The sequence below is a fragment of the Macaca nemestrina genome, chromosome 15 (assembly GCF_043159975.1).
Source record: "Macaca nemestrina isolate mMacNem1 chromosome 15, mMacNem.hap1, whole genome shotgun sequence".
Taxonomy (NCBI): Eukaryota; Metazoa; Chordata; class Mammalia; order Primates; family Cercopithecidae; genus Macaca; species Macaca nemestrina.
The window spans coordinates 59021345-59042866 of NC_092139.1; the positions used below are offsets into that span (position 1 = coordinate 59021345).

Sequence of the window (21522 nt, forward strand, 5' to 3'; positions counted from 1 at the left end):
GCAAAAAGTTATTGTTTAATGGGTATACAGTTTCTGCTGGGAACAATGAAAAAGCTTTGGAAGCAAGGGCTGTGCGCAGTGGCTCACGCCTGTAATCCCAGCACTTTGTGAGGCCAAGGCGGGCTGATCACCTTTGAGGCCAGCCTGGCTAACATGGTGAAACCCCCTCTCTACTACAAGGACAAAAATAGGCCAGGCTTGGTGGCAGGCGCCTGTAATCCCAGCTACCTGGGAGGCTGAAGCACAAGAATATCTTGAACCCAGGAAGCGGAGGTTGCAGTGAGCCGAGATTGCGCCACTGCACTCCAGCACCAGCAACAATGCAAGACTCCGTTGTTGTTGTTTTTTTTTAAAAAAAAAGGCAGCAGGAACTTCCTAACACCAAAGGCGGGACACCAGGGCAGTCACAGCTGCCCCAAAAGGCCGTCCTGCCCTCTCTCTGCGCAATCGTAGAGCACCAGATGACCGTGGGATTCCGGAACGGGGCTGGGCTCACAACTCGTACTCAGGCTGAAGGGCTACACAGCCCCCATCAGGGGCTGCCTGCTTGTCGGTAGAAAGGACCATGCAGCACGATTAGCAACAGGGGTCAGTGGGTTAGTTCTGCTTCTTTGGTTTTAAGTTCTTAGTTTTAAGAACAAGTAGAAGCCAAACCTGTCATTCTCTCTCAAATCTACATGTTTCTCCAGAGCCCGGACGACGTCTTCCAGATGTAGAAGTTTGGTTTCCATGTCATCCTTCTCTCTCTCCAGCGCTGTTTTGGTCTCTCCCTTTTCCGGGGCGGCAAGCTGCTCCTGCCTGGAAGCCCGTGGGTCCACAAGCTGGAGGTGGGATGGCAAGGACCCTCTCCTGGCGACCTCCACGCCGTGCTCCTGGCACGCAGACTCCAGGGCGCCCTCGGCCCGGGCCTGCTCCTCCGAGGCCTGCCCCTGGGTGCCCCTGCTCCAGCTTCGCGCTCGCTCTTCCTGAATGGACTGTGGCTTCTCAGCCTGTCCCCTGCACGAAGCGGCCGGGCTCAGGGGTGACTCCCACATCCGTGGCTGGGTTTGCGAGGCGTCCCCCTCTGTTCCCAGCAGAGGCAGCTCCCGGGATCCAGGCTGCTCCAGCCCCACGGGCACACCAAAAAGCTCTAGCTCCTCTGGGACAGTTCCCCCATCCACCCCACAGGGCTGTACATGTGACCACCTCTCTGAAGGCCCGTGGGATGCCGGGGCAGGGGCGGGGGCCGGCCTCTTCGTGGCTTCTGTGTCCTGGGCTTGCCTGCAGCGAGACCCGGCTCCTGCCGCCTCCTCTGACTCTCCGCCATCGCCTGGGGTCAGCCAGGCCAGTGGCCGCTCCCCATAGCCCGGGCTCAGTGGCAGGAGGCCACGTGCCCCCTCCCGGCCACTTCCTGCCACCAGCCCTTCTTTTGGCAGGGCCCCCAGCATCTCTGCTTCCCGGGAGAGCCTGTCCACTCGCTTCCCACCGGCAAGCTCCAACTCCTCCTCGAGGGCCAACGATGCGCACATCTGGGCGCCCTTCTCGCTCGCACACTCCAAGTTCAGTGCACTCTCCAAGTTCAGCTGCTCCGACCTCCGGCTCCCGCGTGGCAGGGGTCCCTGCAGCGGCTCCTCCAGCTCCAAGGTCAGGTCTCTGCGAGCGGGCAGGGCTCTCAGCCCCAACAGCTCTCCGCTCAGCTCCGCCTGGGCCTCTCTCCTGCAGAAATAGAATCCTCACACACCACAGCCCTGCCTCCCCCAGCCCCTCTCTCGGGTTTGAAAAGTCTGCCCAGCTGTTTCAATGGCTGCGACCTCCTCCCTCTGTGGCTGGCTTTCTTTAGCCCTCCTCGCCTCCCTCAGCCCCAGCTTCAACCTATACCCTGGGCCCTACTTAAGAGTCCACAAGAGGATCTGCCCCACGGGGTGAGGTTCTGCACGCGGAAGCCCAAGCACGAACCCTTTCCATGTGGAGTGTTCATATGGAAGATGGCCGCCACCAAGCAGGACCCGGTTGCAGCCCCTCGGCCATGCAGGTCGCGTTCTAAGCCCTCACAAGCTCCCAACTGGACAGGGCAAACATAGGACATGGCCCACACTGCAGTGGGTTCTACAGGATCGCGCTGGAGACCCAGAGCCAAAACTGTCCCCTAAATCCCCAAAGCTGCTGGACCTTGGGACCTCTGGCGGCCGGCAGGAGAGTCCAGTGGAAGTGAAGTGAGGGCCTGCAAGACTACAGCACCGGGAGGGGTATGTGGTCCATGCCTGGCCAGGGCAGGGGAGCAAGGAAGTAGGCAGAAGGGGCTCCACCTCCAAGCATTGGCAGATCGGGAGTCCTGCAGAGTGGGGACAGCAGCTCCCCAGGAGCAGGCTGCCAGAGACAGCTAGGGGTGGGGGCCAGGTGCACAACGGCCTGGATGCTGAGAGGAGGGGGGCTGCTCGTGCCTGCCCCTCTGTCCCCATTGGGGTCAGCAGGGACTCTGACCCAGTCTCTTACCACACGCTCTTGGCTTTAAGGGGAAATAGCTGAAAGCCTGGGGAGGCACAGGATGGAAAGATGACTTTTTTTCTTTTCTTTTTTTTTTTTTTTTTTTTTGAGACAAGAGTCTCACTTTGTGGCCCAGGCTGGAGTGCAATGGCGAGATCTCAGCTCACTGCAACCTCCGCCTCCCAAATTCAAGTGATTCTCCTGCTTCAGCCTCCCGAGTAGCTGAGATTACAGGCGCCTGCTACCATGCTCAGCTAATTTTTTGTGTTTTTAGTAGAGACAGGGTTTCACCACGTTGGCCAGGCTGGTCTTGAACTCCTGAGCTCAAGCGATTTACCCGCTTTGGCCTCCCAAAGTGCTAGGATTACAGGTGTGAGCCCCTGTGTCCGGCCGGAAAGATGACTTTCTGTCTGTCAGGCTGGGGGTGGCCCGGTCAGTGTGGTGGGAGGGCCCATCCTCTTCTAAGCCGGGGCCAGTGCTCTCCACAGGACAGTGGGTGCCAGCTGAGCAGCAGCCTGTGTGCGATGACCAGGCACTTCCTCTCCTACCTCACATGCCCCCAACAAGAACAGACGCGGTCACTTCACATGTAGCCCACACCAGAACACACAGAACACCAGTGCAGGCTTTCTGTAAGCCTTCTCTCTCGCTTGCACACCTGAGCCTTTTTGGGACTCTCACTAACCCCAGCTGGCCATCTTTCCCATTGTTCAGGGCTTCAGGCCTTTTCCCATTTCCCCACATGCTACCCTGCCTGGCCCTGGAGAAGTGGGCAGCTCTGAGCAAGGGAGGTGATGCTCCTGCCAGGCACGGCTGAGGCAGAGGGTACAGAGCACTGGGCCGTTTCTACACAGTGAACGGCTTCACGGCCCATGCTCCAATGTATATTTTAAATTTAGAGCCAGAATCCTTGTGCCAGGACCTGTTCTTTTGGCACTCACCCATCTGCCCAGAGGAAAACCACCCAGTCAGGAGGCACAGCAATTCTGAGTTGTTTCCTAAGTCTAATTTCAACTTTTGGTTCTTGGCAAGAAACCCCAGACTTGAAATCTCGAAAGAAGCCAGCCGGACCTGATCTGCCGCAGGTGGCTCTGATGCTGCAGGGCCAGGCCACACAGTGCCTGGGTGCAGCAGGGCGCCAGGCCCATCCGCTCAGGCTCGGGGTCGTGGGCTGTGTCCTGCAGCTGCTCCTGCAGGCCCCAGATGACCTCCTGAGACTTCTTGTGGAGCTCCTCCAGGTCAGCCTTCTGACCCTCCAGCACGCTGACCTCACGCCTGCGAGCCTGCTCCATGTCCTTCCTCTCCTTCTCAAAGTTCCTTTTCAGTGCCGCAATTTCCCTTTCGTAGTGATTTACCTAAAACGAGAAACAGGAGCCCCATGGACCAGGAGGCCCTAAAAATGATCTGGCTGCTGACACAACACAGAAACACGAAGCCACCTGGCACAATGTGCAAAGACCGGCATCCTGGCCCGCTGAGGTGCCAGGGTGTGCTGAAGGGGACAGTGACATGAATGCTGGTGGTGCTCCCCAGGGCCTAGTGAGGTGTGAGTCACCTATTCCCCCTGAGGCAGGGCGGCAGGCAGGGACAGGAAGCTCAGGGCTCACTAGAGTATCCGGCCAAGCACTGCAAGGGACGCAGAGGGTGACTCTGAACAGTGTGGAGACCCTCAGTGGAAGGAATACCATCCAACCATGTGTGGGCAGGGCTCATCGGAGCTTCCAGTTAATCCTTCAGGGATCCCCAGGGCATGGCCGCAGGCAGCTCCACCTAGCTGCCACTCAGACGGAGGAACTGGACACATGACAAGTCGTGGACACTGTCCCTCAAAAGCCACCACAGTCTAAGAACAGAACAGGGCTAAGTTCATCCTGACAGCTTCATCCAGGATGGCCCTGGCCTCAAAGCCACTGAGCTACCTAGGGGGCAAATGCCAGGTCGCTCAGGCTGGGAGCACAGCCAGTAACTGATTCCCACCCGCAGACCGGCAAGGAGGGCTGGCCACGGCGCTGCCTCAAGTGTCCCCTTGTGACACTCCAGAGCATCACACCATTCCCTTCCCATCAGTTATCCTATGTCCTGTGTCCTTCCAAAGAGGGTTCGGGCAGCATGTCAGTTTTATTTGCATTTCCCTACAAACTTACCTCCTGACAGGGGCTCACAATGAGACAAAGGATTCCGGGGCAGACACACGTGGAAATGTCAGTGTGGCCAAGTAAAGCTGCCCGACACACAGCAGCTGCTCCCAAGGGCCCCACAGCCCCACAGCCCCATGCTCACCTTGGTCTCCAGCTGGGTCCTGAGGTCTTCGTAATGCTCCTTCACCTGCTCCATCATCAGCTCCGTTTCTATACTCACTGGAACAGAATTACCCAGGAATGAAATGCCTGCAAACAAGAGGACACTTCCGTTTGTCACACTGAGGATGCCACGGGGGCCCCTTCTAAACCTTCCAATCTGATATTTGGGCAGCATCCATGAGGGGCAGGCGGTGCTGGCCGTGAGGATGACACTGCGTCCTGAAAGTCAGCACTCCTCAGTACGCAGCATTCCGTTATTTACCACAACACTCAGAGATGAGAATAGGTAGCTCCCCACATCATTCACAGGAGCCCCTTCAGTCTCTAAAATACACTGCGCTGTGGTACATTTACTGCACCCTAAATCCTGTTTGCTGAAGATGTCAGGGTCACGGAGGAAATGGAAGAATGGAGTGGGCTATGGCACAGCAGATCCCCGGTGGTGCAGGGCTTTAGATGATGTGCAGATGACCAGAGCGCTGTGCACGGAGATTATCTATCTATTTAGATAACCTTTTCTTGGTGGCCCTATGTTATTATTTAATCACACAAATGATGCCAGGTTCTGAGAGGCAAGTCTGGCACACTAACCCCTGCTGGAATTAGCGCTCTGAGGCTGATGGGCAGGGAGGTGTGATGGCCAGCGGCGTCCAGGTGGGACATCAATGGGGCTACGGACCCACAGTCACCACTCTGGGTGCAGGCAATCCTGGATATGTGTGTTTCCGGGATGGGTGGCCGGCAGGGTCTTGCTCCTCCCTGCAGCTTCCTGAGAGTCTGCCAGCTGTCGGGGCTGCGCCTTGGGAGCCTGACTCCAATCCAGGAGCCAGCAAAGGAGGGGGTGCCTTAGGGGTCCCAGGAGGTCGGTCTCACATGCACAAAAGCCCCCACTAGGCTCCCCTAGGAGGTTCCCATATTGCCCATTTTTAAAATTTTATTGAGTAAACAGTTTCAGGGCAAAAGGAGAACTCTGAAGTTCTCCCAGGGTTACAGATGGCAGCAAAATCTCTGAGGGGCTGAGGTTGCCATGACGGGGGAGCGAGGGAAGCAGCTGGGACTGCTGGGTCCCCATGGGCTCCTGTCATAGCAGTGGACACGGAGCCACGTGCATTGAATGCTGCTATTGGGTGGGCAGAGGCCACCCCATCTTCCAAAAGGAGCACTGCAGACCTCAAGGGCGGCTGCAGCCCCTGGACCCCCATTCTCTCTGCAGAGGAGCCAGAGACACTTCGATGTGGGTTCTGGGGCCTCTGGGTCTGTGGAGTTTGTCCCAATCCCATTGGCTGGGAGCACAGGGGCACTCGGTCAGGTGGGGCCGCTCCCCTTGGTGCCTGGTGCCTCCCTGCCTCGCTCAGACTTGGGGGGTGGCGCCAGCTACCACATCACACAGAAGCAGCAAGGGCAAGCCTGACAGCCTCCGTCTGAATAGGCCTGAGTACTGGGAGGCCCCAGCACATTCACCGGGATTTAGCTCTTCAGTCTCAGCAAATACCATGTCACTGAAACAACTCTCAGATGTGGGAAGAGGCTGGGCCAGACCTGGGGCTGCCCAACCTCAGCCTCCCTTCCTCCTCCCTCTCCAGGTGACCTTCCGTGTTGCAAGGTCACCCTGTGGCATCACTGGATCCTCCTTGGAAAGACCCTGCAGAGCAGACCACCTCCCTTCAGGTCACAGCAACATCATCATCTTCATCATCTCCACTCTTCTTTCCTGGCTCTGGGCCTTGGTGTCAACAGCAGGCCTTGGGTCACCCCCTTCCAGGGACGGGCTCCTACCTGCTGGGCCAAGTCCAGAGAGCTGCCGTCTGCACCCACCCGGGCTCCATGAGGGGCTGTGCTGGTTCTTGGGCAGCCGCGCCCACAGGCCTTCCAGCTCAGCTTGCAGCTCATCGTTGCGGTCCTGCAGGTCCTGCGGGGACAGAGCCAGACACCTCCTCTAGCAGCTGCAGCTATTCAGCCCAGTGAGATGACTGAGCTGGCCTCCAGGAGGGTCCCCTGCAGGTGAGGTGCACTGTGAGGTGACAGCCTGTTGCTTCCTAGCTTCCAGCAGGAAACCATCTGGATTTTAAGTTGCTAACGACATGGTGAGATAAGCCAAAACAAAGGTCCTTTCTTGACTTTCTCTGCCCTACATCACTTTTTAAAACTTCTATTTTTACTTTATTTATTTAGAGACAGAATCTTGCTCTGTTCCTCAGGCTGGAGTGCACTGGTGCAATCTCAGCTCACTTCAGCCTCCTCCTACCAGGTTCAAGTGATTCTCCTGCCTCAGCCTCCCAAGTAGCTGGGATTACAGGTGTGCGCCACTACGCCTGGTTAATTAATTTATTTATTTTTGTGTTTTTAGTAGAGATAGGGTTTCACCAGGTTGGTCAGGTTGGTCTCAAACTCCTGGTCTCAAGCGATATGCCCGCCTCAGCCTCCCAAAGTGCTGGGATTACAGGCGTAAGCCACCATGCCCGGCCCTTACATCACTTTCTATCACTGGATATATGGGAGGTACCCAAAGAAAAAAGCAAGGCGGCTACTGGGGAGAAATGTAGAAAATGCAGAGTACGGCTGGGCATGGTGGCTCACATCTATAATCCCAGCACTTTGGGAGGCTGAGGTCGGCTGATCATGAGGTCAAGAGATCGAGACCATCCTGGCCAACATGGCGAAACCCCGATCTCTACTAAAAATACAAAAATTAGCCAGGCGTGGTGGCGGGTGCCTGTAGTCCCAGCTACTCGGGAGGCTGAGGCAGGAGAATTGCTTTAACCCGGGAGGCATAGGTTGCAGTGAGCCGAGATCGTGCCACTGCACTCCAGGCCTGGTGACAGAGTGAGACTCTGTCTCAAAAAAAAGAGAAAAGAAAATGCAGAGTACTGTCACCACCAGAAGCTACAGTCTTTGTTGGAACCGCAGTGGTGCTGCAGTGTGCATGTTGCATGTCAGGCAGTGCCCTGGGTAAGGGTAGTATCCCTTCCTCAGTGGCTGCTGAATTTGCAAAGGGTTCTGCAGCTTTAACCACCAAAGAAGAAACCATTTGCTTCAGATCATATGCCGCAAAGCAGAGAAGAACATGTCAGAAAGAAAGGATGATGTTGTTAAGCAGACACTGGAGCAAGTGGAGGCCGTGTGGGTGACGGGAAGGCTAGGACACCGTGGCAGCGTGATGCTAAATCCAGGGAAAATTCTGATGAAGGCAGGATATTTGCACGGTCTTAGAGTGTCTCTCCGCTGACTGTGTATTATTAATAGTTGCAGAAAAAATGGTGATTACAGAGCAGGGAAACCAGGTGACACCTCGGTTGAGAGATCAGAAGCAACACCAGCGAGTGGGGCACATCACCACCCACGTGCTGTGCCAGTCGAAGACGCACAGCCTCAGGGCTGTGAACAGGAAACATCATAAACGCACAAAACGAGAACGTTGCTATGAAAAAGCGAGGAGGACAACATTCTTCAAAAATATCAATGTCATAAAGACAAAGAAAGGAAATGAGTCAGAGTAAAGGACATTAAAGAAACCACCTGGCCCTGGGTGGACGCACTGAGGGAAGCGGAACGCGGCCAGCAGGTAATATGTTGCTTCGATGGCAGTTCATGAAGCTAGCAAGCATGCCTCAGTCATGGAGAAAATATTCAGTCGGGTGTTGGAAAACTTACTCTCCAGGAAATAAAAGCCCTCACTTGTGGCTTTTACAGATTTCTGTGGTTTAAAGCCTGTGTCAATTTGAAGCCTACCAAAGGCTTAATAAGCAACCTGCAAATCCTTGAACTCTGCATGATCATCTGTAGCAGCAGGAAGCTGCACAGCACTGCCAGCAGAACAGGAGGAAGCGTTTCTTTTTTTTTTTTTTTTTTGAGATGGAGTCCTGCTCTGTTGCCCAGGCTGGAGTGCAGTGGCACGATCTTGGCTCACTGCAAGCTCCGTCTCCCGGGTTCACGCCATTCTCCTGCCTCAGCCTCCCGAGTAGCTGGGACTACAGGCGCCCACCACCACGCCCGGCTAGTTTTTGTATTTTTAGTAGAGACGGGGTTTCACCATGTTAGCCAGGCTGGTCTCGATCTCCTGACCTCGTGATCCACCCGCCTCAGCCTCCCAAAGTGCTGGGATTACAGGCATGAGCCACCGCGCCTGGCAGAGGAAGCGTTTCTTAGGAAGTGCACACAAGCCCTGGGCCGTGAAGGGTCAGGATGTGTGTATCTGACCCTCGGATGCTAAATCACGATGTTTAGTATCTTTATGGGTACTTATACACTTTTTTCTTATTAGGTAACGTATTCATATTCGGAGAGAGTTTTCATATATTCTGGATCCAAGTCTTTTATCAGATAAATACATAATTCACAAACATTTACTCCCATTTGTGTCTTTTGATCAATGGGTCTTAATTTTTATTAAATCAAACATTATTATTGTAAAAATCTATTATGAACTAGGCTTTAGAAGGTATAGTAAATAAAACTTGGATGTTGTGAAGATCACAGCGTTTTCTCCTTTTCTCAGTGGATTCTCCAGTGTTTTGTCCAGGGCCAGGTGCTGCCTTCAGTTGTCCTGTTCCTTTAACGTCCTTGACTCTGAAACATTCCCACAGCCTTTCTTTGTCTTTTATGACATTGATAATTTTGAAGAACACTGTTCTTCCTGCCCATTTTTCATAGAAATGGTCTCATGTTGGGGTTTGCTGATGTTTCCTTTGGATTACTTGAGGCTGTGGTTCAGAAATAACGATGTCTACACCCACACCAACAAGCCAGTGAGCAGGTATGCGAAGGCAGAGCCAACGGGGTGAAGTGTGAACAGGTGCATGTGGGTAAAAGGTACACAGACAGGTGTTCTGTGCACTAGTTTTGTTTGTAACTATGAAAGTTTGGAATTGTTTTCATATAAAAAGTTTTTAAATGTTCTAAATGTTAGTTTGAAACAGACAAAAAATATCCAAAAAAAGGAAAGGGGAAATATCTGAATAAATAGGTTAGCATTTAAATATAAAATATCTCTGCTGTTTCAAAAAATAAAATTGAAAGAACCCCAGATGAAAAGAATAGCATGTCTTTAAGTAACAGAATCACGTTAAAGAAAGAAGAGTTTTACATTTGAAAAATCCAGGGCACTAAAGGAACCTATTAATGGCAGGTTATCTCTAGGTTCTGAGTCTGCTCCAGCAGCTACAAGAGGAGGAAGCCGGCAGCCCACATGCAGCTGCAGTCCTAGCAGCGCACTGTCTAGACCCCATCCGCACGGCAGGCCCCACCCACCCCACACACACCAGTCGAGGCAGAGGGAAGGTGACGCCGCTCACCACACGCAGGATTCTCAAAAGGAGAATGAGACGTGCAGGGAATGATGGTAGGGTGCCCAGATGGAGGCAAACCACAGACAGGAAGGGGAAAGCACAGCCACTGAGAACGCAAGCTCGGGCTCACCTCGATCCTCTGGGGTTGCAAAGCAACGTGCGGCAGGACAAAGTCAGGGTCACTTTACATGGGAGGGAGATCATTCACAGTGAATCGAGAACAGACCCTTAAAATCGAACAACAATGCTTTATCTGGTTCTCTGACTATAGGGCAGCCCATGACTTACCAGCTTCACAGACATATTTTCTCCATAATACCTGCTCAAATTTCAAATTTCACATCGATTGCTCACTTAACAATGACCATCACAGTATCCCCAGAAACAATCACAGATTTTCAGCATGGGGTGATGTGGCCTTAAGATTCACACATGGAAAGAATGAGCTGTAACTAAAACCAGTTGTGCTGTGGCATCACCACCCAAGGTAACTACAGATTACCCACCGGGTAAAATTAAGTCAGTTTCAGATCATCACCTGTTCATATAGTTATAAACTATGGTTGCCCAACTTGAAAATTTTTATTAAAATTATTATTAAAGCTAACTTGCAGGAGAAATGAATGAGTGAAGAGTAAGCAAGCTCTACTGATACCTTCAGATATTTTTCTCATTTTTGCTGGGTGGGGGGAGTGGATTATACAGGGTCTTAAATGGCTGTTATTTGTGGAGGCAGGTGACTTATCTCTGTTCACCTGGCAATGCCACCTGGAGAGAATTCCATGCCTAAAATCATCCGCTTCCATGTTATTTTCAAGCCTATACAGGGTTCTGTTAGAACAACAGTCGTAACATGCCCAGCCATTCCTGATGCTGAGCGCTTGGCTGGGTTCAGTGCCTACTGTTATAACTCGTTTGGACCTAACCCTCTGTATGCCAGGATGTAAGAGGGGCAGCTGGGTCAACGACTGGGGTTTTGATGGTGAAAAAAATGTTTCTGTGTAAGTTTTGCATAAATTAACTTTTGGCAAATTAAAACCTAACAAGGAGCTGCCTATGAAAGAACCATGTGGTGAATGACTAGAGATAAGGTAACTTTTCTGTATTGTTAATAATCAACCTAACTCAACTCTAGTTTGTTTTCTTCTACACAGAATTTTCTTCAAGAGGATGGGTCCTGTGGGGTGAGACCCACGGGGAGCTGCCTGGGCTAGCCATCGGCTCGTCTGCGAGGCGGCCTTCAAGGCACTGGAACCGGGCTTTCCTCACAGAACCATTCTTGCAGATCTAGGGAAACACCTGAACTTTAAAACATTCCACGGTCTCTGCATGCTCAGGTGAGCAGGGAGGGGAAGAAATGGAGGCTTTGGAATGCCCCAGAACCTGGCAGCTTGCATTCAAAATGTGCCAAGGAGGGTGGTGGTCCAACTGCAGGCTCTGAACCTGAACAATCAGTCACTCTGTGTCTGACAGAACCAGAAACACAGGCTGTGAGGGTGGACGTCCAGGCCTCCCAGCAGCCCACACGTGGCCCAGCGGGGCAGATGAATGTGTGGCACGTTGAGGTGTGAAGTGACTTCTTTGCGCTCATTCTCTTTTTTTTGGGGGGGGGGGGAGGAGTCGCTCTGCCGCCCAGGCTGGAGTGCAGTGGCGCGATCTTGGCTCACTGCAGTCTCTGCCTCTTGGGTTCGAGTAATTCTCCTGCCTCAGCCTCCTGAGTAGCTGGGACTACAGGCATGCACCACCACACCTGGCTAATTTTTGTATTTTTAGTAGAGATGGGGTTTCACCATCTTGGCCAGGCTGGTCTTGAACTCCTGACCTTGTGAGCCACCGCTTCCGGCCTCCTTGTGCTCATTCTCTTTCGGGGCACATGGCAGTTCCAGATGCTCTGCGTCATGTGATATCACGAGGGACTGACGCAGCAGCAGGTTTGAGCATCCCGTCCTCTGTTGGGCTGGCCAGTGAGGAGGCTGGCAAGAATGCAACACCACAGCACATGCCTGGCTAGTTTGTCTTTCTTTTGGAAAACAGCTATGTTCCCCAAAATAGGCTATTTATGCTAACCTATTATTACATTATTATTCTTAAATAAATTAATAAATTTTAAAAATTTCCACTTTAATTTTTACCATGGTAAATGTTAAATTTAATCCACATAACCTACATCAACAAAAGCTGTTTGGGGTCCTTGAGAACATTAAGGGTGTACGCGGGTCCTCCTGGGTTTAAGATTCATTCACCGCGTCCACTGCACCCTGCACTCCTGTGTCTCCAACTGACAAACGGACACGCGTGGCAGGTTTGGCCCAGGAAAGCTAAACATGAACAACAGAAGACGACAATGCCCTGCATGGTGCCTGGACACACAGAGGTGGCCTTCAGGATAGGTGGCAATGAGAACCAGGGAACCCTAAGTCTAGGAGTGTGGCAAGGCCATGGTCGAGAACGGCCGCAAGCAGAGGCTCTCCCTGGAGCAGACACTCCTGCGTTCCTGTGAACCACCTGCGTGTGGAGACCCAGAGCCTGGACATGAGACTATAAGGCAGACAGAGCGGGGCACGTACCCGGCACTTGAGCTCGTATTCCTTCAGGACTGCTGCGAACCGCTCCTCCTGGGCCAGGAGCTCTGCACTCTGTGGCTCCAGCTGAAAGTGAGACACGCAGGAAGTCACAGGTGGGCCTCGGACAGAGGGGGGACCTGCTTCTCCAGCCCCTGGGCTCCAAGAACCTGCCCAGCTTCCGCCAACACCAGGCGCTGCATCTCCAGGTACAGCAGCCATCCCCCCTCCTTCTCCCTACTCCCCCGTCTAGAAGGTCACAAGGCAGAAGGATTTTCCAGATTTATCTAAGGTGGCCACACTCATCCCTGGAGCCCAGACCCTGGCCCTGGGCAGCCCCTCTCCCCATCCTCCTCCCGAGGTGACAGCCAGGGAGGGCCCTGCTCTCCCTCCATGCCCCCCACCACTGAAGCTGTCGCTAGTGAGCAGTTGTGCTGCGCGGGCAGACAGCCCCCCACATCGTCACGCAGAGGAAGCAGAGGGAAGGCCTCACGCTGACTTTCTCTTCATTCAAAATTTTAGGAGAATACTGAATTCCGTTACCTGCTGCATCTCTCCCCCGCCACCCCCGCCACCCCCGCCACCCCCACTCTGCCCAGCAGGCCCTTCCCTCTGGAGGCGCACTGTCAGCAAAGGGACGCGCCTTGTCCTTCAGCACAAACTCCAGGTCCTTCTGCAGCTTCAGGGCCAGCCTCTCTGAATCTGAAAGCTTTTCTGCCACTTCCACAATCTCCTTCTGTAGGCGACTGTTTTCCTAGGAGACACAGGCCAGTGGCTCGTCAGGCTCCTGCAGGACGGAGGGGATGTGTGCAGGATGTAGGTGAGAGGCTTGCTCCCCACAACACTGGGCATCAGGAAAGAACCCCCACCCACCGCTCGCGAGGCAGCTGGTGCTGTGCAGGCGGCTGTGCCGGGGATGGCCCCCAGCCTCCCAGGACAGACCCCAGAGCCCACCCAGACTGTGGCTACCCCATTGTCTTCACTTCTCTTGTCCCCTCCCTTACTCTGTGCTCAGAAAGGCCATGAGTCATACAAGAAAGGGTGGGGAGCTGGGTGCAGTGGCTCACGCCTATAATCCCAGCACTTTGGGAGGCCGAGGCGGGCAGATCACAAGGTCAGGAAATCAAGACCATCCTGGCTAACATGGTGAAACCCCGACTCTACTGAAAATACAAAAAATTAGCCAGGCATGGTGGCGGGAGCCTGTAGTCCCTGCTACTCAGGAGGCTGAGGCAGGAGAATGGTGTGAACCTGGGAGGCGGAACTTGCAGTGAGTGGAGATCGTGCCACTGCACTCTAGCCTGGGCGACAGAGTGAGACTCCATCTCAAAAAAAAAAAAAAAAAAAAAAAGAAAGGGTGGGGAATACAAAAGCATTGCAAAAGTATTACAGAAAAGGCATCCTTTCAGAGCCATACCTAAACCATCGATCTGATATTGCACCAGGACAGCTCAGACGGCCATCACTGGGGGATGAGGCAGCATCTGCAGATAGTGGGGGACTGTGGTGAGAAGGGTGGAGAGCAAGGCTGTTTGGGGGCTCAGGCTGCTCAGTCCCTCCTTCCGGGAGGTGGGGCAGGTGTGGGGAGTTAGGAGAGGAGGACACAGGTGGGAGCAGAGCAGGAACCAGCACAGGAAGGGCCAGCACCTCTGTCCCACTGCAATGCCTCACTGGAGTCAACGTCCGGCGACAGGTGTGAGACACTCACCAAAGCCCATCAAACCCTATCAGCTCCAGGCCACAAACCCAGCCTCAGGCAGGCTGGGCTTTAGGTTCTGGTCGCTTTGCTGCCGCCACAGGTGTTCCTGGTTTCTGGGGTTGAAGCACTGCTGGCTGCAGGTGCTGGTCCTCCCTGACCTCAGGTCCACCTGGCCCAGGGCAGAGAGTGGGAGTGGCGGGGAAGGAGGGGCAACGTCCTGCTGGCAAGCCAGGACCCCTTCTGCTCTGCAGCGTGTGGGACACCTCCTCACTGCGGCAGGTGCTCCCTTAGGCCCTGCCCTGAAACATAAGCTTGAGGGCACTGGCAGGTGTGATCTGGATCCTCAGCCAAGATGACGTGGGTATGGGGAACGCTCAGGCTCCCCCCAGATTCTTGGATACCCTGGGGACGCCCCTACCTTCAGGGCCAGGGTCAGCTTCTCCCGGAGGCCAGCCTCCTCAGCCTGCAGGCGCCCCACGTCCCACTCTAGCGCGGCCCTCTGCCTGTGGGCCTGCTCCCAGAACAGCTCTCGCTCTGCCTCCACCTCAGACCGCAGGAGGCTCAGCCTTTCCCGGTACCCCTGCTCCAGGTGCCTGTAACATGTCACACATCACACGTCAGACATGTCATCTCAGGGCCACCCAGGCCCACGTCACCACCTTCCTAGCCTCCTCCCTCTCAGAAACGCCCCTGTCCTCAGCACGTGCAGGGCCGTCCTGCCTTGGCTGAGCTGCCCATGCTGGGAGGCAAATCTGAGGGTTGGTGCTCCTCCCTCATGGGCTGGTGGAGGTGACCCCAGACAAGGGGATCTGGTGGGTCACATGGCAAATGCCACCAGCTGCCCCCTCACAGTGAGGAGCACAGCTCCCTGGGCTGAGTCCCAAGGTGGCCCCTCCACCTGGTGTGCATGGCAGGCAACAGCCCTTTAAAGACTTTTGATACCAAATGCACATGAAAATTGCCTCCCTCCCAAAGAGGGAGGCAGCATGAAACCCATGGACAGTGAATTCCCAAAGCAATCTGAGGAAGAGGTGGGGGGTACTTTTTTCTCAGATGCTACATTCATCTTTTGCAATAACCACTTCCATTAGCAGGAAAAACAGTGTTCAACGCTCAGTCTCATCTCTGAAACAGCAGCTTCACAGGAATTCTCAGACCACGTCTACCGAGACTGAAGACCAGTGAGGCTCCAATTCTGCAGAAGCCTGGTGATGCCCATAACCAAGTCCGAGACACCTGGGCCCCAGAGCCCGGGCTTTTAATCTTGGCTCAGAACTTTAAAGAAACAACACTCTAAAGGGAAGAGTATGAAGGAAGTACAATAATCTGAGTAATATAATACGCCACAAATCTTTTGGGGTAGTGTTAAAGCTACATCAGCCTACTCTTTAAAAACTTTTGAAATATACAAAAATGGGGAAATGGTCAAATAAATTACAGCAGATCCACACAAAGATCCATGTGAGATGCTCTGTGGCCATCAGAAAAGCATATACAACATGATATCTTTTTTTTTTTTTTTTTTTGAGACGGAGTCTCACTCTGTTGCCCAGGCTGGAGTGCAGTGGCGCAATTGCCGCTCACTGTAAGCTCCACCACCCGGGTTTACGCCATTCTCCTGCCTCAGCCTCCTGAGTAGCTGGGACTACAGGCACCGGCCACCACGCCCGGCTAAATTTTTGTATTTTTTGGTAGAGATGGGGTTTCACCATGTTAGCCAGGATGGTCTCGATCTCCTGACCTCATGATCTGCCCGCCTCGGCCTCCCAAAGTGCTGGAATTACCGGCGTGAGCCACCGTGCCCGGCCACAACATGGTATCATTTTTTAAGAATTATGTGCATAGGAAAAAAAGGTGAAAGACATATAGAAAATGTAAACAGTGATACCCCCTGGAAAGTGAGATTTCTAGGTTTATTTTTCCTTTAATTGTATTTTCTAAAATGTGTGCAATAAACATATATCACTCATTACGTTTATAATAAGGAAAACCTAATGCAATAATAAAAGCTACTTACAGAAACCTACTCATAACTCCCATTGCTCATAGGACAAAACCCAAGCTCTCAGGGCCACATGGGTTCTGAGGCTGCAACTTAGCACCTCTAATGCATCCCTTCACCAGGTTCAAGAACAGAGGTGCTGCCTTAGTGTTTCCAATCCTCTAACCCTGGGAAAGACAATTCACACAAGTCTTTCCAAATGGTTGGGAGAGAATCAAGCTATACATGTGTGGATAGAAGCAAATCAGTTTTCAGTTACTCAAACTGAGTATCAAAGTCAACTTACTTCTAGCTTTGAACACAAGTGTCTCACAAGGAGCACCCTTGTCTAGGAGCTCTGCTAACCCCCAGGCTGGGATGAGGCTGTGCTCGGGAGAGAGAGGTTGCTGGAGGTCAGAGCCCAGCCCCTCAGGTCCTGAGAGGCAGCACCAAGATCCCTGTGGCACCAACAGGGATAGCTGGATCCCGACACTCAGGGTGAAAGTGAGAGACAGACGAACCAAGCTTACAACAGAGCCATCAGGAGAAAGGAGGGGGCGTCCAGGGAGAGGAAATGAGTTCCTAGAGCTCCCCGTGGGTCTCCATGACATACTTTCAGCTCCTAAATGTTAGCAATTGTCTCCTCTGTGGAGATCCAAACTGGCCTCATGTGAGCCCTGGAAGGCAGGGAGCTATGAGAACGTCTTAAGCAACAAAGCCAAGGTCACCTCCCCTGGGGGTCGGGAGCATCTTTTGGTCCCTCCTCTAGGAATTTCTCAGCCAGTTGGGAACGATGACGCTGCAAGGCTGGCCCAGAATAGCTCAGCTGACGGAGACCACAGAGACTCTTCCTGCCCACAGGAGCAGGGAAATACCGCTTCCTAATGAAATGCCTTCCACGCTCAGGGCAGGGAACTCGGGCCTTGAGGCCTGGCCCAGCTCTTCCACGTGGAGGGCAAGGGCCCCAACCACTGCCTGTACCTGTCCCTGTACCCAGTTTTTGGCCTCACCAGACACCTCCTCATGTTTGGTGAAAGGAGACTTAACTTTTAGCTTCCCTGAAAATGACCACTGTCCTATAGGGGCTTCTCACCACCACCACAGCCACAGGAGCCAGTGGCACCAAAAACGTACACTCCAGGGGGCCCGCGGGCCGCAGAGGCCCCATGCACTCACACAGCACCCCCCACTGCACCCCACGCACACAGCACCCCCACTGCACCCCACAGGCCCCACGCACACTCACAGCACCCACATGGCACCACACAGTTCCTACATATACTCAGCACCCCCACTGCACCCCACAGGCTCCACACATGCACACAGTACTCTCCACTGCACCCCTCTAGCCCCACTCACAGTACCCCCACTGCACCCCACAGGCCCTAAGCACGCTCAAAGCACCCACATGGCAGCATACGGGCCCCACATACACTCACAACACCCCCAGTGCACCCCATGGGCCCCACACACACTCACAGCACCCCCAGTGCACCCCGTGGGCCCCACGCACTCGCACTGCACCACCGCTGCACCCCACATACCTGAGGCCCCATGCATGCTCACAGCACCCTCATTGCACCCCACATGCCCTTGCACTCCACAGGCCCCACGCACTCACACTAACTCCTCACACCATGTAGAGACACATGTAGATCTGGACCTGCTGTGTACGGCTGTCCCCAGCCAGCACTGGAAGGAAAGAGGACTTGGGAGGTGCAGGCGAACAGAGGTGGGGTGAGGCCCCGCCCTGTCCCAGCCGCCCCTATGGACTGAACCACATGGAGGTGGCGGCTGCAGGAGGTGCAGCAGGGACGCCCTTCTGCCCAGAACAGATCCGTGGAAACCCTGAGGATATGGGTTATGGAGATGGGGGGTCCACTGGTCTTAGAGCTGGTCGCGGACTGTGCCTGGCTCTGGGAGGCCTGAAGGAGAGTGGCTGGGCTCTGCCCTCAAGCTTCTCCCACCTGAGATTCTTGCTCCCCAGAAAGCTGACCAGTGGCCTTCGGCTGTCCCAGAAACAGTGTAAGGCCAGGAGAAGGGAGACCTGGGTGTCAGCTTCACACACCCACGCTCACTGCTGCAGGACGGGGCCGGTTACTGAGCTGCTCTAGGACTCCATTTGTTTGGCTGAACAATGGGAATAAATGGCCTATTTGGTCCCAATGGCCGTTAAGTGAGACAACCCCTGGTGCACACAGGAGACACACCACAGCCGTCTTACCAACCAAAATCACTTCCCCAGAGGCCATGGACCTTGTTGCTCAGGGTTTCTTTGGTGAAGGAGAAGGAGCTTCAGGCTTTAGCCTGCGGTGCAGCTGGCACAATTCCAACATGCGAAGTGGCCAGCGGCCGGGCTCCCATCTGCAGGCTAACTCACCCTGGGGACCCTGCAGCACACTAGGCAAACTGCCCGCATCCCTGGCGGGTGCCACACCACATGGTTCCACCGTGCGTAGCTCTTCTCTGCGAGCCACGCTTAGCTGAGCCACCGCCACCAGGGCCATGGCAGTGAGTGCTGTGTCTGTGTTGTGCAATGCAGAGGGTGGGCCGACCTGCAGACCAAGAACCCAAGGGCGTGGGGACAACAGGGCCAGGACTGTGGCCTTGGGCAGACCTCCCGAGCCACCAGAGGACCCACTGACAAGGGAGAATGGCAGGGAGACCAGCCATGTCTTGCTGCCCCTGCCCAAGAGCTGTGACTCAGAGCCAGGAAAGCCTGTCCTGAGCTACCCCTGGAGGACCCCCAAGGGATGCGCAAACTTCAGGTGAACAGCAGCTGAGCCCTGGCAGACATGTGCCCCACCAATAACACAGAGAAGCCCCTCTCCCTGCCTGAGCCTGGGGCGCCCTCTTGGGTGAGATTTCTTCAGATGTGCTGTTCATGAAGCAGTGCGGTGGTTGTATCCTTACACAAATCAGAAATCTAAGGCCAGGCGTGGTGGCTCACACCTGTAATCCCAGCACTTTGGGAGGCTGATGGGGACGGATCACTTGAAGTCAGGAGTTGGTCAGCCTAGCCAACATGGTGAAACCCCATTTCTACTAAAAATACAAAAATTAGCCAGGTGTGGTGGCGGGCGCCTGTAATCCCAGCTACTTGGGAGGGTGAGGCAGAATTGCTCGAACCTGGGAGGCGGAGGTTGCAGTGAGCCAAGATCATGCCACTGCACTCCAGCCTGGGCTACAGAGGGAGATTCCATCTCAAAAACAAAAACAAAAATAAAAACAAATCAGAAATCCTTTTCTCTGGTCTATCCAGCCACTGTTCCACACAACTGTCCCCACACTGGGGTCACTACAGCTGTGATACCTGGAGTTGGGTTCCTTCTCTGGGCTCCTTCTACCTACTGGGCCAAAAGGAAGCCATTGCCAGCCCTTGCAACACAGCCACCTGCCTCTTGCATCACAGGCATGCAGCTAGGGGCAGAAAGGCTTGGCTTGTGTGAGAAAGAGACAAGCAAAGCAAGGGCAGGAGGCAGGACCTCCTCAGCCCACAGGGACGCAGCCAGGGCCAGGCACTGCACCAACCCCCGGAAGAGCAGGGCTCCACTTTCTCAAGGTTTTGCCCCCGGGATTCCCCCTGGCTCAGGTGAAATAGAGGGGTCTCCACTCAGCCACACTCGCAGCTCTGGCCCCTGGCAGCCCTGTATCTACTACCTGCCCTCAAAGGGGCTGGGGAGGCCCAGGTAAGAATCCTGGGCCTAGAACCCACTTGATTTTCTTCTCGGTGAGCTGCTCCAGGGCAGAGTGGCAGTCATCCATCTCTTTCACAAACTCCAGGTTCCTCTTCTCGGCCCTCTCCAGGTCCTGCCTTGCCTTGTCACGCTCCCTCACCAGCTGCTCCACCTGCCCTCTGCCACAGGAAGGAGACAGGGTCAGATGGGACCCCACTGCTGGCCTGACCCACCGTGCCAGGCAGCTCTGGGCCCCGTATCTGCATCAGCAATAGAAACCAGCACACCAGCTGTACAGCGGGCGCTGCTCCACCAGCCTGCTCCTGAGGCAGTTTCTACAACTGCTATGCCCATTTTCCAGATGTGTACACTGAGAGAGAGGGGCCACATGACTTGGCAAGGAAAGTTTCTTGGAGGTTTCTAACCCAGGAAGACTGAGCCTGGAGTTCCACAGCATGCCACGTTGCTTAGGCAGCCCCAGGGTGTGTGGTAGTTGGTCTGTGAGCCCTCTCATCGGCAGCTGGGTGTGGATCACAAGTGCCTAATTCAGTAACGGGCACATGGCGGGGAGGAGGCTGGCCACCTGTTAGCCCTGCATGGGCATCCCAGCACCCTAGTGAGCACACAGTGAGTCACCAGAGCACAACACAGTGGGTGTGTGTGGTCTCAGCTCTGTGGCCACCCTGACCTGGCTGAGGCACTGTGTAAATCACTGGTGGCACCTGCTATTCCAGTGACTATTTCCCCGCCGAAGGAGCTTTTCTCCCTTCCTGTCCCAAGGCCAAGGGAGGGACCTGGTCAAGCCTTTCTCTGGTTCTATCTGCAGAGCTGCCTGAGGCCAGAGGCTCCGCTGTCAGCATGTGGACAGATGCAGTCTTTAGGACTGAGATTGTGGTTTCTGTCAATCTTTTCTGCAGCTTCAGAACATTGACAAAAACACAACAATCTTTTTGCAAATCTGCTTAGCAGACGGATGGCCTGAATGGTCAGCCACAGCAAACAGACACAATTAAAAGGGAATGGGTTCTCGGCCCCTCACGGGGTACTTTGTGACCACGTTTGAAAAGCACCTTTTCTTCCTCCTGTTGACAGCCCAGTCCGGGAGCCCCCTGGCGCTAGAGGCAGCGGCAGGACCCCACCTGGCGCTGGTGAGCGCCTGCACCAGCAGGATGAGGCGGGGCCTCAGGTCTGTCCTTTAGAAACCTCAATAAAAAGGGCTCAGTGGGGGCCCCCAACATACAGATCCCAAGCCTCAACAAGTGGGAGGGAAGCCAGCAAGCCTTAAATTGTGTGGACTCAGACAGCCCAGGTCCTCAGGCCCCACCCAGCCCACACACATGAATGAGCGGCTGCCATTCACCTGTCCATGCTCCGTGGCTAGATTCTACTCCTATCCCTCTGCGAGCGCCGGCTTCAGGGACCAGAGAGCACGGGACAGACGGTGTGCAGAGCCCTGCCCCAGGACTGACTATGTGGTGTGGACAAGAGCCAACTGGTATCCTGTGTGTCCCAGACACCCCTCCAGGCCCACCTGGCCAGCCACACTGCCACGTTCC

At 54.4% G+C, this 21522-nt stretch overlaps 1 protein-coding gene across 14 annotated transcripts in view; it reads right to left on the minus strand.

Moving 5' to 3' along the window:
• Positions 1 to 21522, minus strand: part of LOC105486721 (ninein like) — a 175883-nt gene that overhangs the window by 23086 nt on the left and 131275 nt on the right. For 11 of the 14 annotated variants that reach the window (XM_071079766.1, XM_071079760.1, XM_071079763.1 and 8 more), the window contains 8 exons: positions 20005 to 20145; positions 14727 to 14901; positions 13253 to 13363; positions 12616 to 12696; positions 6540 to 6672; positions 4744 to 4850; positions 3535 to 3818; positions 655 to 1695 (listed from right to left, as the gene is read on the minus strand). In XM_071079766.1, coding sequence (XP_070935867.1) covers positions 655 to 1695; positions 3535 to 3818; positions 4744 to 4850; positions 6540 to 6672; positions 12616 to 12696; positions 13253 to 13363; positions 14727 to 14901; positions 20005 to 20145 — 2073 coding nt within the window. The remainder of the gene's footprint in view (positions 1 to 654; positions 1696 to 3534; positions 3819 to 4743; positions 4851 to 6539; positions 6673 to 12615; positions 12697 to 13252; positions 13364 to 14726; positions 14902 to 20004; positions 20146 to 21522) is intronic. The other 3 variants (XM_071079770.1, XM_071079768.1, XM_071079758.1) reach the window with 2 other exon arrangements.